This window comes from Silene latifolia, chromosome 1 (assembly GCF_048544455.1).
Source record: "Silene latifolia isolate original U9 population chromosome 1, ASM4854445v1, whole genome shotgun sequence".
In the NCBI taxonomy this organism is placed as follows: domain Eukaryota; kingdom Viridiplantae; phylum Streptophyta; class Magnoliopsida; order Caryophyllales; family Caryophyllaceae; genus Silene; species Silene latifolia.
In genome coordinates, this window is record NC_133526.1 from 11601217 (window position 1) to 11618591 (window position 17375).

At 38.0% G+C, this 17375-nt stretch overlaps 2 protein-coding genes across 2 annotated transcripts; one reads left to right on the forward strand and one right to left on the reverse strand.

Annotated features, from left to right (window-relative positions):
• The first annotated feature begins 633 nt into the window (after nucleotides 1-633).
• On the forward strand, nucleotides 634-7587 carry LOC141598560 (uncharacterized). Its single transcript, XM_074418241.1, has 8 exons — nucleotides 634-1185; nucleotides 3540-3687; nucleotides 3791-3941; nucleotides 4148-4273; nucleotides 4370-4450; nucleotides 5655-5847; nucleotides 5940-6210; nucleotides 7162-7587. Exons 1-8 carry the CDS (start codon nucleotides 985-987, stop codon nucleotides 7410-7412), a joined length of 1422 nt encoding a protein of 473 aa, XP_074274342.1. The 5' UTR covers nucleotides 634-984; the 3' UTR covers nucleotides 7413-7587.
• Nucleotides 7588-7976: 389 nt separating this feature from the next.
• On the reverse strand, nucleotides 7977-9884 carry LOC141598568 (uncharacterized). Its single transcript, XM_074418253.1, has 2 exons — nucleotides 8727-9884; nucleotides 7977-8276 (listed from the first exon to the last, which is right to left on the reverse strand). Exons 1-2 carry the CDS (start codon nucleotides 9776-9778, stop codon nucleotides 8147-8149), a joined length of 1182 nt encoding a protein of 393 aa, XP_074274354.1. The 5' UTR covers nucleotides 9779-9884; the 3' UTR covers nucleotides 7977-8146.
• Nucleotides 9885-17375: the final 7491 nt, after the last annotated feature.

The following is a 17375-nucleotide window of genomic DNA, read 5'->3' on the forward strand; positions in this document are numbered from 1 at the left end:
CCACTGGGTCTCGGCGTGACAACCTCACAAATGACACATCCGCGTACTCTCATATCCAAGACCCCTCGTGCGAGTCAACATTGTCCGCTTGGCCATAGGTCCCTACCGAGGGGTAGATCGCTTTTCCACCCGCTAGCCACTTGGCCACTTGGCTACTACGTGACAAAAGGTGAAAGTCTATAAATACTCCTCAACCTTCATTGAGGAAAGGATCTCACAATTATAACCTAAATACACTATTCATCCTGGAATATCTCCTTATCTCTCTACAATACGCATCTAGCCAAGTAACACACTTAATCCTTTAAGTTTATTTGGATTGAGCGTCGGAGTGAGTACGCTGCACACGCCCAAGCCCCGCCTGCTTCATTGTTGCAGGAGAGGCCGAGTGGGACGATAGAGCGAGAAGGATTTCACCAAGACATTATTCTATGTCGAGGTGGTAGACCAATAATCTGCTCCGGAAATTATACCCGGAACAAGACCAAATAACCAAAAAGCCAGGCCCGAAATTCCCAACCCGCCAATAAGAATGACCCAAATCGAAAATGTTACGATTATTATTAACCCGAAAATGACCCGTTTAAACCCATTTGGGAGGGGTCTAATTGTATACAATGCGAATCTCAACTCGGCCATGATCAAGTCTTCCCCCCGGTCCCTTCCAAGTGTTGAACACACTCTTTCCCTCTTCTAATTTCCCTCCAAACACTCTCCGTTTCACTGCACTGCACTGCACTTCATCTCCCATTTCTACTCCTCTAAATCAGAGTAAAGGCATCACGAACCAACAATTACAACAAAAACCCACATTAATTCTCATCCAACTATCAAAACCCCCATGTTTTTAGTTTCTGATTCTCACTAAAACTCTTTATTTCAACTTCATGTAAACCCTAATTTTGATGGGTATACTCCAATTTTAGCGGTTAAAGTTGGGAACTTTTTTTGCATTTGTGGTGTGTCGGAGAGAGGGGAGCACACATGGATGGAAGGAGGATATCGGCGAGCCCTAGGCCTTGCACATTCCGTCGAGTTGTGGCGAAGAAGCGACCGCGAGGAGGCGGTCTTGAAGGGTTTGTTAATAGCGTCAGGAAATTGCAAAGGAGAGAAATTTGCTCCAAGCGTTATCGTGCATTTAGTATGAGTGATGCCCAGGAACGCTTTCGCAACATTTGTTTGCAGGTTTTGTTTTTTCCTAATGTTTTTGACTACTTATTATTCCTGTTTTATCGCTTTAAATCTCGAATTATTCAATGCTTAAACTTGATTTGTCATTTTTTGAGATTGTGTGGCTTGGAATGTGCTCGCATTTGGGATTTTGGTGTTGCTAATGTGGTTGGTTTTAGTTTATGATAGAATTGAATTTGGATAAATATTCTGGCACGCCTTAATTTCGTGTTTATTTGCTAGTTTAGAAGTATTTTTGTTTGTTGTTTGTGGTGCTAGTATTTGCAGTTTGTGTGTTTTAAGATGCAATCATATTTGAGATTGTGGTAGTGCTAATGAAGATGTGTCATGTCTGAAATCTAGTTGGATCTTGATCAAAATTTGGGTGTTCAGTACTAAACATGGCTTGCTCACTGTAGATTGTTCTCTCATTGGTGCTTATGCATGAAGAATTAGTAAAATAGGATGAAATTCGGGGGTGTGGTAGTCTCAAATTAGGGCCAACAAGTTGGGATTCTATTTTAGGTGATTTTAGCTGCATCATAGGAAAACCTGGTAGTTGTAGTATGATTCTTACCAGAAAATCAGATCTTTGTAGATTTTATTCAGTGATGGTGGTTGCTGAAAATTTAAGTTAGTTAAAGTATTGTGCTTAATGTAGCATGTTCGACAGATGGTAGCATTATGTTGTGAGTTTCCAGAGCTTGGCTTGTTTATATTTGGATTTGCTCTGGTATTTTGGTACGCCTTTGCTTAGTCATGTACGCCTTTGATAAGCATGGAATGGTATTAAGATTTGTTGCTTTACTACACCATTCTAACCAACGCAATTGTAAAAGCACATGTTTTATACGGAGTATTTATTACCTTGGATACAAACTAGGGTTTGTGGGAGAGAATCAAATATCGCAAGCAAATGGGGTCATATATTCTCAATGCTGATAAATGTGGAGTTTGTCTTAGACTCGCTGAGAGATTTTTCTGACCATCACCTTCCTTATTTTGTGCTGGGCTAACCATATAGCTAGCAGCCTAGCAGGGGCTAGCACACCTTCATTTTCTGACCATCACCTTCCTTAGTTTGTCTTGGGTCATTCGGAAACAACCTCTTTGTGTTGCTAACACAAGGGTAAGGCTGCGTACATCCGACCCCCCCTTACCCCGCAATTTGCGGGAGCCATTGAGGCACTGGGGTAATGTTGTTGTTGTTGTTGTCGGATATGCCCTTCGCATTGTCGCCATGGGCCTTTGTCGTTTTGGACTCTTGGTGTATCTTGTGCCTATAACAACTAAGCAATGCCCTTGTATCCCTTGATCTACTTCTATGAGACCTTTACTTTTTAAGTACGATCTGCAAGTCTATCTCTATGGTAAGCGCTGTAAAGTGTAAAAATTTTATTGATGAAGTTTGTGCTGTAATGGGCCTTAGCCCTTATGGAGATCTGGGTAGAAATGCTTGGTGGCCCTACAATATTTGTGACCTTAGTATTGCTTGACGTTTGTTGCGTCTGATATAGTCATTTTTAGACTTTTCGTTCTCTAGATTACTGCAGGAAAATGAGCCAGTTACATGCTGGTGTGGTCTGTTTTCTTTTCTTCTTTTATAGTTGGGTTTTGAGTTTGTGACTGATGGAGGATGTTTCATGTTCATTATTCCTGTGGCATTTTTGCGATGAGACCCGGTAACTTGTACTTGGTTTCTAAAAAGATCATAATAACATTATCTTGTCAAAACGAGATTGCTTTAAAAGCCAAAACCTTGGTTTGAAGTATTCATAGCCATTGCGAGTACTTAAGCAGGACATCATTTTTTATGAATGAATTCGATGAAGACATAAACAGGGCTCCAGCAAATTATTTAGTTTATTGTCCCTATCTTAGTTGTAGACGATGGACAATGAAGACCTAGTTGCCCACCTTTTTGTACGCCTTTGCTTAGTATTTGATAAGGAAAGAAACATCGAGAATGCGTTTATGGGTTAAAGTTTAGAGGCAAAAAATGAAAAAAATACAAAGTAAGAGAATGGAAACATGAAGCAAGGTAAGCACAAAAGTGTGAAGAGAAGAAAAGGAAGAAGACATAAAAAATGAGAAAACCATCAAATATAATTACAAAACGCCTGCTGATCTTTATTTCACTGCATTCTCCACATTTTTCAAAACTTATAAGAGGAATTTTGAAAAGTGGAAGAATGAAGTGGAATGGAGGGATTATATTATATCGAACACGGAAACTTGTATAGAAGGTAGTATTACGCCATAGATTGGACATACTGTACTCAGGCCTTAATTAAAGGTATGTAAACAGTGTTTCCCCATCCCTTCAGTTTATGCTACCTTTATCTCAATGCTACAACATATTGTGTCAGGAAGAGTATGATACACATGATCCTAAAGACCAGTGCCCCACAATCTTGCCGTTTCTGAGGAAGAGATCAAAAATCATCGAAATTGTAGCTGCACATAATATTGTTTTTGCTCTTGCACAGTCTGGTATATGTGCAGCGTTTAGTCGAGGTTAGTGGCTAGAAATGTATTGTGACTTCCTTTGATTATCTTAATCTTATACTGAAACGATGTTGATAAGTATTTGAACCGAGATGATACATTTTGATTTCAGAAACAAACCAGAGGATATGCTTCTTGAATATCAGTTCAGACGAAGTTATAAGAAGTTTGTTCTACAACAAAAATAATGATTCCCTTATCACCGTTTCAGTATACGCTTCTGACAATTTCAGCTCTTTGAAGTGCAGAACGACAAGGATCGAGTATGTAACTCTTTCTCTTCTTAAGATCTTATGATTATGAGATTTTCTGTTGGGCGGCTTTCAAGAGAAAGTGAATTGAAAAATAATTTATTAATTGTCTGTAATTCTAATTTTCAACTATGGAAGCAATGAAAACAGTTTTTCAGTTTGATTTTCTTGCTGAGCAGAATTTCCTTTGTGATATATGGTTTGTGAAAATTTTACAGATACATAAAGAGAGGAAAACCTGATGCTGGGTTTGCTCTTTTTGAGTCTGAATCACTGAAATGGCCTGGTTTTGTGGAGTTTGATGATGTAAATGGCAAGGTGCTCACTTATTCTGCTCAGGACAGGTAAAGTCTGCCCATTCACTAGCTGTACTTGCATTTGTGTTATTTTTTTGTCGCCCGTGTAAATTTTAAATGGTGTGTGATGTGCAAACAATGTAGTGTTTACAAGGTCTTCGACTTGAAGAACTATACAATGCTCTATTCCATTTCTGACAAAAATGTTCAGGAGATTAAAATCAGGTAACTTTCTTAATCCATCTCAATGCACTTTTTCCTGTTATACTTGTTTATTTCTTTTCTGGCTTGGTGCCTACATTTTTGTTGGTTAATTACCTATTTATCATATCATGTACTCACCTTGTCTTTAAATTAGGTTCACATCTACTTGGGAATGAGTGTTACGAAATATAGTAAAATACTCCCTCCCATCCACTCTTTTTTTCCTCTTTGAAGTGGACACGGAGATTAAGGGTGGGGAGTATAATATTGATAAAGATATGGGTGGAGTTTGGTAATTGGAGAGAGGTATGAATAATTAGGATTAAATATTAATAAAGGAGATGAGTGGGGTTTGGTTATTGGAGAGAGGTAGGAATAATTAGAATTAAATATTAATAAAGGATATGGTGGGATTTGATGAGTGGAGAGAGGTAGGAGTATAATATTAATAAAAACTTTCCCAAAAAGGAAAGGGGAAGAAAACCTGAATAATCCGTTTTAGGAAATAGGGAAGAAAAGAGTGGATGGGAGGGAGTAGTTGGTAATGAAATATTGTAAAGTAGTGAAAAGTGAATGCATGTTTTTGCCGCAATTAGGCACTCGGTTAATGTTGCGGTAATTTTGTCGTGAAAAGTGAATGCCAACTTTCTATTAGGACAACATTTACCTCAAAAAAATTGAAAGAGAAAGCACGGGAAGTATATGCCTGAGAATCTGAGATGGCCCAAGAAGGAAAGAGTGAACTTTCTTTAAAGACAGAGGGAATACATGGTAATTTATCAGTTTGTGTCTGCTCTGCTGTAATAACTTAACAGGACGGTCTTGTATGCTGCCATTTGGTTTCCCTTGTGCCTTTGGTGTTTTGAGATCATAGGTTAGCTGGTTTACTTTTGTGACCTCACAAAAGTTGGTTCAATGTGCACAATTGTTTTGAAATTGTCATTTACAAAGTTGGGTCAATGTGCAGCCAGCACAGAAGTTGGGTAAAGAGTAAAGTATAGGTTTTACATGTTCCTGAATCTAGGAACACAAGTTCTTCTTAGAAACAGTCTCACAGTGTTTGTGCTGAGAACTGAACTTCCCATTTACCCAAATTACCCATTAATACATTGAATGCAATCCTTATTAATTGCATGTCACGCACTCTTTTTATGCCATGTGTTCTCTCAGGAGACTTTTGCTGTCAATTGATTGTAGTAATGGTTTTCTCTTTTGATTATAACAGCCCGGGAATCATGTTACTGATATTTACAAAAGAATCTAGCCATGTTCCTTTGAAACTTTTGTCTATCGAGGATGGTACAGTTCTCAAATCATTCAAACAGCTCATCAATCGAAATAAGAAGGTTGATTTCATTGAGCAATTCAATGAGAAGCTTCTTGTCAAGCAAGAAAATGAGAATCTTCAAATTGTTGATGTAAGAAAATATGAACCCTTTCCCTCAAATTTTTTCAGCAGCTTTTATTATTTTTACCGGCCTAGCTGATAATATCTTACTGGTTCTTACAGGTTCGTAACTCAGAGATAACTGAAGTCAGCAAAACTGACTTTATGACTCCATCTGCCTTTATTTTCCTATATGAGAACCAATTATTTCTTACTTTTAGGAACAGAACAGTGGCAGTGTGGAATTTCCGTGGAGAGCTTGTAACGTCTTTCGAGGACCATCTCTTGTGGCATCCCGACTGCAACACAAACAACATATATATCACAAGTGACCAAGACCTTATCATTTCTTACTGCAAGGCAGATTCTGAGGACATGTTGCCTGACGCAAATGGTAAAATTTGTGATTTAATCTTTCTCTTCCCTTCCAATGTTACGATAGTAGATTATCACATCTGAATCGTTTTTTAAGTGATCAGTATGATTAATTACGAAATTCATAGGCCCAAAGACATGCCAGTTGTTGAAAAGACATATACTTTCCTCGTTTCCTTGGTGGAATATTTGAAGCTGATTTCACTTTGGTGGCCTGTAGTTTGTTATTGTGCCCTCTGATTTAGATGGTTTTCCACTTTGGAGAAATCTTTCCTGTGGTCAAAAGACCATATCAACCATGTTACCATCTGACATTATTATATCTTATTCCACAAATATAATGGAGGTTGGAGGCTATAGGGAAAAACTAGACCTGAAAAGCTTACCTGACCTGAATGCTCAATGACTCGACCCATACCCAACTTACACTCCAACAGAGGATCCGTATTTGACCCGCAACCTTAATTGATCCTAAGGTTTTTTGCTGCAATGCTGCATACGGGCCATCATCCCTAAATAATAATAAACCCGAAAATGCCCCAAACCCGAAATGACCTGACCCAACCTAACCCGAAATGACCTGACCTGCACCCGATCCTATTGATCCGTTCGCTGGGGTTTAGTGAAAACTACCGCAGATACCAAGTTCTTATTGGTTTGTTGTATCACATCAGATTTGTTACTAGGAAATATTTTGTAGGTGACCAGTGTATTACATTCTTAATTAGTGAAGTTTTAGCGTAATGGAAATGCAAAAATTTCCTTCATTTGATAATATATTAAGATCAATTTTCGGATAGTATCATTGATACCTTAAGACCCAAAGTGGAATTAGCTCCATTCAAAGGGGATCAAAGTAGAAAATTTCCATAAGGAAATACTATTGTCATGGAATTTGCGTATTTAGGGTTAACTGTGTCTGTTTATGTTTCCTTGTTTTTGCTCTAATGGAAATTTATGAATCATGCAGCGGGTTCGATTAATGTGAGTAATATATTAACTGGGAAATGCCTTGCGAAGATAAAATCGGATAACTGTGCCATTATCGAAGATGAGTGCAGTAGCAGTGGTAGCAGCAGCAAGAACCGAGGAAGAGTTGCAAGCATAAGGAGCACACCTGGCGAGGCTTTGGAAGACATTACCGCTCTCTTTTATGATGAAGAACGCAATGAAATATATACCGGAAACAAGCATGGTCTTGTTCATGTATGGTCCAACTAAGTGTTCTATCTTCTCTACATTAGAGCTTACCTTTGAACATTAGAGCACTTTTTCGAGAGTAATCTTTTTTGTTTTGTTAATATCTCCTACGTCGTACAATCTAATGTTTACCCAACTTGTCGCCTGTTTTTGATTTTTAGGTGTTTTATAATAGTTTTATTTTCTCCCACAAAAATACGGTATTATTGTGTTTTATTACCGAAGCACGGGCATGGGTTGGCAAAATTACCCAGTAATATACGTAACTTGGTTCGAAACCCGTAAATATGTGGTGATTGCTTTTCTAGACTAGTTTTTTTAGGGCGGATACCGTATCCTATGTTTGTGTTCCATCATGTTGCATTACTGTTATCGGCTTGGCTTCACGCCTGAGCCAAGCATTACTGTTATAGACGTAGGATTTATAATTTGTGATTTAAGTTGGTCGGAATTAAGATCAAAATGACTGGTCAGTGGTCAGAAATCCATGGCGCTCGTCAAAACTACAGTAACAGTTTTACAGTAGAACCATACAAGGAAAACATATACTCATACTAGGAGCAACAAATTGAAGTCGTTTGAAAGAATGAGAAAACTTTCTGCAGTATACTTTATGTAAAACCAACCACCGTCGTCTTTGGGTTTAATTCCGGAATTTCAACATGATTGATGGTTCAAATTTACCAGATTTCAAGAGCACTACAGTTTACAGTACATATACTAAAAATGCAAAAGCTAATGGAAAATCATCCTATTTAACTTGGCCAAAACTCAAGGCTGCTCCCAGTCTTCAATTTTTTGCTTCCCTTCGGTTTTGCAATCGGTCTATTCATGCCACCCATTTTGGCGTTGTACTTGGACCGTAAAGGATCATTGTTTGCCCACCTGCATTTGTACAAAGCAAGACATCAACACGCTATACAAATAAGCTTAAAATAAGACGCAGCAAACATTAATTACAACGTTATACAAACTGAGAGTCTGATATTAACTGATTCTCGTCATTCTTTTACCTCCCAAACTTCTACAAGCGATCTGAAGGTGAGGGAAAATGAAACCAGACTTTTATCAATACAATTCTAATGCGAAATTCTTTCCGAGTACAATCTCCTACAGTCATGCCTACCTTAACCAGAATTTTTACCGCAGTATTTTCTGTACAATGTTCGGGTTGTGTATATCCTACCCTCTTTGCAAAAGCCTTTCAGATTCAGTCTTCTGGCTTACACCAGTAAATTTTATAGCAGACAATTTTCAGAGCAGTTTACCAACAACAATAATCACGAAACAACGACGAGAAACAAAAAGAAAAGAAGAAGAAAGAAAGACACTTACGGAGTGGTCCAATCAGTGGTATCCTCATTAACAAGGTGAGTCCATTTAGTCCTGCCACTCCTACCAAAGTTCTTAACCTGCATAACCTTCGGCAAAATACTTTTATTAAGTTTATCATCCCCAGTCGGAGCCGACAAATCCCGCCAATAAATCGCATAACTGTCCATGCTACCACCACTACCACCATCAGGATCACTCTGAAAGTATGCACCCTTATGATGATACGTCTGCAGAAACTTCCATTTCTTCTTAGGCGCAGAACTCGGCTTCTTCCTTTCCTCCTCCGTCATATTCCTCCTAACCCTATCACGCTTTATCCTCGCTATCTCTCTCGCTTTCCAGCTCTCGTATTCCTCCACCTCGTTCGTCTCATCATCTGTATCCACATCCCCAACATCTGCCGCCTTCTCAATTAAACTTTCCTGTATCTCATAATCCTCTCGTATCATCTCCACCACAATCTGCTTCGTCTCCGGCTTCCTTTCGGCAATCTTCCACTTCTCTGCCTCCACTAACGCCTGCATCACCGCCTCTAACCTCTCCCGCTCCGCAATCGTCTCCCTCTCATGCTTCAGAACGTAAACAGGCTTCGCCATCGCCCTACGGATAGCTTCCTCCTCCTCCTCTTCCTCAGAATCCGTCTCGTACTCGCTTTCCTCCTCATCCTCCACCGATGAAACTGCATCCTCATCCTCTTCGCGACGGAGCTTCAACAACCGCTCTCTAATCCTCCCTCGCTTCTCCTCTACCGCGTCCTCGTCCTCCTCCTCGTCTTCCATGGCCGCGTCATCCTCCGCCGTAGACACTATCTCAGCCTGGCGAATTCTCCGGTGATCGGCGCGGATTTCATCCCGGTCGACGGCGCGGGAGTCGGCTAGACGGCGGAGACGGGGATCATCGGCAGAATTGATATCATCGATGAATTTTCGTTTGCGATTGGAGGAGGAAGTTAGGGTTTGGCGGAGATCAGCGTCTTCTTCGGCTTCTTCAGCCCAATCAGGGGCCTTTCCTCGCCAATAACGATGAATTTTCGTTTGTCCGATCATCGACATGGTGAATGAGAAAGAGAAAATTAGGGTTAGGGTTTGGCGGGAGTGAAGATTTTTAAAATTGATTTGGGAAATTAGGATAGATGTTTGGAGAAGAGGATACTCGTGTATATATACGAATTAGAAAGTCGGTTAGAGGGTTCAGAATTCAGATGGGCTACCCGGAATCCGTCTCCTAAAGTTGTTGAGATCTTACTCAAAGTTGTTGAGCTATTTTACAAGTATCTTACCCAAAGTTGTTGAGCTATTTTACAAGTTATTGAGCTATTTTACGAAGTTATTGAGTTTAATAATTATTCTGTTAAGCTCAATAATTTTGTACCATAACTCGATAATTTTGTTAACAAAACTCGACAACTTTGTAACAAAGCTCAACTATATTGAATAAAGTTGTATATACACCCAGTTGTATAATATATTAACTGAATATATCAAATACTCTCTTTTATTTACCACTTTTTAAAGGTTAATGTATTTTATAGTATTTTGTTTCCAAAATTACTAACTTTGTTTAAGTATTAAAACTTTAAAATTTGGTACCATTGTACTTTTTTAGTGGAAAAAAGATTTGGGTAGACCGCTTTACAAACCCTTCACTTAATAAACACACCGTACTTTTTTATCTCTGAATTTTTTACTTTACTTAATCATCTTCAAGTTTACCGGCTTCAATTCCGCCACTCTTCTTCAAATTTTTTGATGCATTTTGTCTACTAACTTAAGGTGTATATGATGATCGTAGTTAACTATTTTCATTGATTTATTCAATATTTTTTTTAAATTACATTTAGAGCTGTCTAATTGAAAATTTAAAATCTCTAATATTAGAAATTTTATCCGTATAAAGTTGATTGTTTCCATTAGTTATAGTAATGAAGTTCACGTCCTTTTTTATTTAATTTCACTTCAAGAACAAACCCATAAAATCCCTTTTCTAAACCTCAATTTCCTTTTAAAAATTGAAAATTAATTGCGTTCATTTTTTTTTCAACTGAAATAATTTTCATTATAAATCTAAAAATATTCATAATTACATAACTCTATTTTATATATGAAGATGATCGATGAAGAAGTGTGAAAAAAGAGAAAAAGAGAGTTAGAATAGGGGCTTGTTTGGTTGCCCATAAAAATCATGAGATTTTAGATTTCCTTAGAACTGTAAAAACATGATGTTGTTTGGCCAAAATCACAAAAACTTCAGAGAGACGGTATCTCAATAGCGTTATTGGGAGACCTCTTACATAATAGGGTAAGGGACCCACTGTATTTCATTTTTCTCTATTATGTCTTCCATTAAATTAGTGGGAGACAGTATCTCATGAGACCTACTGGGCCAAAATATGGGGAGTAGAAATTCCCACAAAATTTACTTCCTCAATTATGTGGGAGTCACTCACCAAGCCCTCTTTTGGTCATTGGAAGTTCCCACATAAATTAACTTCCTACATGCAAACCAAATACTTTTTTTGGAAAGTCATATGAATTTTTTCAGATTTGCATGAATTTTCAACTTGAAGTTCCTAGGAACTAAAAAGATTAAACATAGGGGAGCAGAAGAAGAAAATGAAATGGTTGATAATAAATAATTTTTGAAATGACCAGAATATTCCTCTTTTACTTGCCTGAAATGGGTTTTGTTACCATTGAAAATAGTAATTTTGAAAAGAATTTATGAACGGAAAAAAAATAGTAGTAAATAAAAGGAGTAATTGATAATTTATCCTAATTTTATAATATAAAGTTTTTGAGACTCCTTTACGTAAATATTAAGATTATATACTAATTACTATAGTTCCTTTTTTAACATAATTTTCTACACAATGCAGCATCTAAATTTGTAACATAAAAAAAAATTGAATAATTGAAGTGAAATTGACAAGTACCCCGAGCTCCATTTTTCACGGTTTTGGGCCACCTCAAAAAATGAGGCCAATTCCAATTCCGTCTATGAACACATGCCATTTTCCGGCCTAAAACTCTTCTATGATGAGTTTAGAGCCTTTTTGCCTAAGATATTAAGTCTTGAAGAGGATTAAATCTGGTGCAAAAGAGAACAAAACAGCCGGGTGGTCCAATGGGCACGATTTTGGAGAGAAGTACAACCATCGCTTTCAAGCTTTCTTCTTTTGTCTAGGCAAGCTTTAAGGGACCTTTTGTTGCAGGTTTTGGGTCTTATACTCCTTATGGACGAGCCCCACCAGCTACCCAAGAAGTCCTTATAAGATAAATAAGTAAAGCACGCCAAAAGATTGAAAGAAGCTTATACAATTACCAACAATCTTCTTTATTTCATTTGTCTTGTAGCCTTTTTTTTTTTCCAGATTGTGTAAGGCCCTATGAGCCGTTTTTATGTCTCTTTAGGAGACCATTGTGAGCCCTTAGATGCTATGTTAGATGTATGGCTAGGATTAGATTGGAACCTCTATATTAGGTGCTCTAAACCTATGTAAGAAATCAGATTTGAGTGAATTAAAGAATGAGTTTGAAACTGAAGTTTTCAACCAATTTTCTTCTTGCTTAGTGCGGAAAACCCCTAATTCCAAGGCTTAAACCTGCTTTGTGATCTAGTTTAAGTCATATCCTTGTGTTTTGGTTACTTTGAGTCGATTTTTCAGCCATTTTCAACCGTCCATTTGAGTGTTCAAATCAAGTCCTTAGAGTTTATGTCCAAAGCTTTGTTATTTGTGTTCGTTTTAATCTCCTCTTAAGCACACGAAACAGTCTACTAAACTGTTAAAAACCGAATCTTATTTATCCAAAAATCGAGTCTTGAGTATTTACTTTGTGAAAATATGAAGAGAGTATGAGATGTAATCCCCCCTACTACTAAGAGAATAAAAATTCTCTTAGTTTTCCCTCTAAAAGGCATCTATCTAAATAAGGTAACAAAGAAAAAAAATTTCATTACATTATTATCTTTTCAATTAATATATTCTTGTAATTAAACTCTAATTTTTTTAATTAAAATTCATATTTATAACTTTTTCATTAAAATCCATAATTTATTATGCAATCATTTCCATTTCCATAGATATTATTCTTCATCAGTTTCACTCTAAAATTACGCAAACCTGTTTCTTATGCAATCTTTAACATAATTATTGACATCACTTACACCCTAAAACTACGTAAATTTGTTTATTATATTATCCTCATCAGTTACACTCTAAATATGGTATATTTTAAAGGACGTAACCATTTTTATGTATTTTTTTAATTTAAAAAAATATTAGTCTAATTATTCGTAAATTGTCTTTTTAAGTGCGTGCTATACTTTATTTACATGTTTTTGTTATATAGTTTATACGCTTTTAAATTAGATTTTACATTTTTACATCACTTAATTGTAATTTAATGTCATAAATTAGTTTCATGCAATGATATAGCATTATAGAGTTAATTTTTATAGTAAAGTAAAAATGGTTTAAGACAAAAATAACTTAACTTAAAGTGTCTTTTGATGGTAATAAACTCTCATTTTCTACCTCTTACTAAGATTATATTAGTACATTATAACATTAAATGTACAGTTAATTTATGCAATTAATTTAATGAGAATGTCTCTTTGTAAAACAAAACTAAAAAATAGCGTGCTGTAGCACGGGGATCTACACTAGTTGTGTTATTATGCTTGATAAACAAAACAAACGTACATCATGACTCTTTATACAATTCTAGTAGATCTCCAAAACCTATCTTTCCTAACTATTTTCCTAATATTAGGTAACTAATATATTTACATTACCTAAAACATCAAGATCATATATTTACAATATTACTAATATTAATAAGAATATTCTCCATATTCTTACACTCCCCCTCAAGTTGGAGCTCTTGGTAAACCGAGACCCAACTTGTATTGCAGATGATCAAATGATTCTCCTCCGAGTGCCTTTGTAAATAAATCTGCTATCTGTTCCTTGCTTCTGACATGGGAAGTATTAATTGTATTGGAAACCAAATGCTGTCGCACAAAGTGACAGTCTATCTCTATGTGCTTTGTTCTGTCATGAAAAACTGGATTTCGTGCTATATGCATAGCCGCTTAATTATCACAAGATAAATTCATTGGCTTTGTGTGAAAAATTCCTAGCGATGCTAGGAACGACTTAATCCATATCAATTCACTTGTGGCCACACTCATAACTCTATACTCTGCTTCTGCTGTTGATTTAGCCACCGTCACTTGCTTCTTTGCCTTCCATGATATTGGTGATTGCCCAAGTGAAACGAAATACCCACTGAGTGACCTTCTAGTCATAGGACAACTCGCATAATCCGAGTCACAGTATCCTTGTAGCTGCAAGTTCGAATCCGTCTTGAATATAATTCCCTTACTTGGATTTCTTTTAATATATCGTACCACTCTTAGAGCCGCATTCCAGTGCTCTTTTCTTGGCTCGTTCACAAACTGAGACAATATATGAACTGAGTATACAAGATCAGGTCTCGTAATAGTCAAATAAACTAACCTTCCGACCAAATGACGGTATTTCATTATGTCTCGCAACACGTACCCTTTTGCCAACCCCAAATTATGCCGCTGTGCCATTGGCGTATAGGCCGTCTTTGCGCCTTTCATACCTGTTTCTTCTATGATGTTCATGGCATATTTTCTTTGATTCAAAAACAAACCATCTACACTGTGTGCCACCTCTATTCCTAGGAAGTATTTCAATTTTCCCAAATCTTTTATTCCAAATTTCTTGTCTAGGAATTGCTTGAAATGAGCACAAATACTACTATCATTACTAACCACAATCATGCCATCTACATAGACCAAGACTCCAATGAATTTTCCATCTCGATTATATGTGAACAGTGAGTAATCGGCCAGGGACTGAGTGAACCCATAAGACTTCATTGACACCGTTAACTTTGCAAACCAATTACGCGAAGCTTGTTTCAGCCCGTAAATAGATTTCAGAAGTTTACATACCTTGTTCCCTGCCTCATTTTCGAAACCTTGTGGTACCCTCATATAAACCTCTTCATCAAGGTCACCATATAGGAAAGCATTGTTAACGTCTAATTGCTCAATATGCCAGCCCTTGATGACCGCTACTGCCAACATACATCTCACACTTGTCATTTTTGCCACCGGAGCGTAAGTTTCGTGAAAATCAACTCCTTCAACTTGGGTAAAACCCTGTGCTACAAGTCTTGCCTTATACCGTTCTATTGTTCCGTCTGCCTTGTATTTTATTTTGTATACCCATTTGCACCCGATAGGTTTCTTTCCCTTTGGCAAGTCGACAACCTTCCAAGTTCCATTTGCCTCCAAAGCACCAATCTCCTTTCTCATGGCCACTCGCCATCTCTCGTCTTTAGCTACTTCATGGTAATGGCCAGGCTCACGGTTTCCATCAATGGTGGCCAGAAGTGCCCTGTGAGAATTTGAAAAACAATCGGTGAACATAATCGATTAATGGGTAACGCGTACCTGACTTGGAAGACTGATTTTGTGCGTGGTGAGCAGTCGAGTTCGGGGTAATTATTCTAGTGGATTTGCAAAAATAGTCCTTCTTCCACGCTGGCTCAAATTTATTGCGTGCTCCTCGACCCATTCTTTCTTCCTCAGCATCAATACTCGTACCTGTTTCTGGCCCTGCTGTTTCAGCAACTGTTTCAGAATGCTGCATTTCCCTCGCTGCATCAGTGTGATCCTGAGTGTTTAATGACTCCCCTGTCACCTGTTCCCCTTCACTTTCCTCATGATTGTCATCTCCTTCTCCCCCTGACCCATCACTCCCCCTTACACCGGTAGACACCTCGTGATCAATGGTGTAATCAGTATGGGTTTGGGTGTTATTGGGACTGTCAGAAATAGTCTGTGAATTATTGCCAGTGCTTGCATCTAAATAGGGAAAAAAGTGTTAATAAAACACGACGTCTCGGGATACAAAAACTCTCTTCTCGCGAAGGTCAAAAAATTTCCACCCTTTTTTGCTATGTGGGTACCCTATAAATATGCATCGCTTTCCCCGCTCCCCGAATTTGTCTCGTGATTTCTCTTTATTGTGTGCATAACATAAACATCCAAAAATTTTAACATTATCAAAATTGGGTTTTTTTACGATACAAGAATTCATAGGGTGTCTTTCCTTCTAGCAAAGGTGTGGGTGTGCGATTTATTAAGTATGCCGCCGTCAATATACATTCTCCCCAAAATTGCAAGGGTAAACCCGCTTGGAATCGTAATGCCCTTGCCTTTTCTAAGATGTGACGGTGTTTTCGCTGAACTCTGCCATTCTGTTGGGGTGTATCTATGTTACTAGTCTGAAACACAATACCATTTTCTTCATAATAACATTGCATTGTCCCCGATAATAATTCGGTTCCATTGTCACTCTGTATGATTTTGACACATTTATCGAATTGGGTCTTGACCATTTGACAAAACAATTTCATATAATCTCCAGCCTCGCTCTTTTCTTTCATTAGGTATACCCATACTCCTTGACTATGGTCGTCAACAATGGTAAAAAAATAATGTGCTCGTGTCAAACTAGCAACCCCATACTTTCCCCATATATCACAATGTATAAGTCCAAACAAATCAGTGCATCTTTTATTATTGGGTTGAAACGGGGTACGAGTCTGTTTCTCTCTACAACAAGAATCACAAATTGCATCGGAATTCCAAGATAAATTTCGTCCTATTAAATTATTAAAACGAGAAAGAATACTCTTGGATGAATGCCCAAGTCTTTGATGCCATAATCTACTCTCCTTTGCAACATCAGTCCGTGCTACTGACTCCGTCTTCTTATTTCGAAAATAATAAACCCCTTATCGATGCTCATCCCGTCCAATCTCCGTCCTCGAAGTCTGTTCCTGCATTACACAATAATCAGGATAGAATGTTATTACGCAATTGTTTTCATGAATTAACCGTTGAACGGAAATGAGGTCACATGTAAGCGAAGGCACATATAAGACATCTTTCAAAATGAATTTTTCTCCTAATTGAACTTCCCCATGGATGCTTGCTTCAACCCTTCGTCCATCAGGTAAGCTCACGCTTGACAGGCTCTCGACCCATGAATTTTTCAGCAAGTCTCATCTACCTGTCATGTGATGAGACGCCCCGCTATCTATTAACCACTCGACATCAACTGTAACTTTCATACCTTGTAATTTGTCGCTTCCTTCTGGGCTTGCACTTATCAGAATCCGGAGCCTTTTTATTTCTGCATCAGTGAAGGGAATGTTCGTCTTTGTCGCGTCATTCTGCTTTCCTGCAGATCCTCCCATCATTGCATTGGCTTGATGTGTGCTGCTCTGTCCACGCCCCCTGCCTCTGCCACGGGTACCAGTGCCACGGTAAGACCCTGCTCCTCTTCGTCCTCTTCCTCTATCTCTTGCCTTCACCACCTCATGTCCGTATTTATCATAGCAATTGTCTTCCGTGTGGTAGAATTTTCCACAGTGAGTGCATTGAGGGGGCGGTACTTCGTCATCACTGTCCATCTTTGCCATCTGCCCCTGTCCTTTTCCACCTCCGTATGTTCTCGCTGCCATGGCTGCCTCATGTCTCTCCTTCTTTACTTTGGTAAGGGAAGCATGCCTTTGTTCTCTCAAAGTCACGGCATAAACA

What these genes read in the sequence shown, in the direction of transcription:
- LOC141598560 (XM_074418241.1), top strand. Translation starts at nt 985, where the DNA reads ATGGATGGAAGGAGGATATCGGCGAGCCCTAGGCCTTGCACATTCCGT. An exon ending in TTCGCAACATTTGTTTGCAG is followed by an intron (nt 1,186 to 3,539) that starts GTTTTGTTTTTT and finishes ATATTGTGTCAG; the next exon opens with GAAGAGTATGATACACATGA. An exon ending in TGCAGAACGACAAGGATCGA is followed by an intron (nt 3,942 to 4,147) that starts GTATGTAACTCT and finishes AAAATTTTACAG; the next exon opens with ATACATAAAGAGAGGAAAAC.
- LOC141598568 (XM_074418253.1), bottom strand. Translation starts at nt 9,778, where the DNA reads ATGTCGATGATCGGACAAACGAAAATTCATCGTTATTGGCGAGGAAAG. An exon ending in ACCACTGATTGGACCACTCC is followed by an intron (nt 8,277 to 8,726) that starts GTAAGTGTCTTT and finishes GTACAAATGCAG; the next exon opens with GTGGGCAAACAATGATCCTT.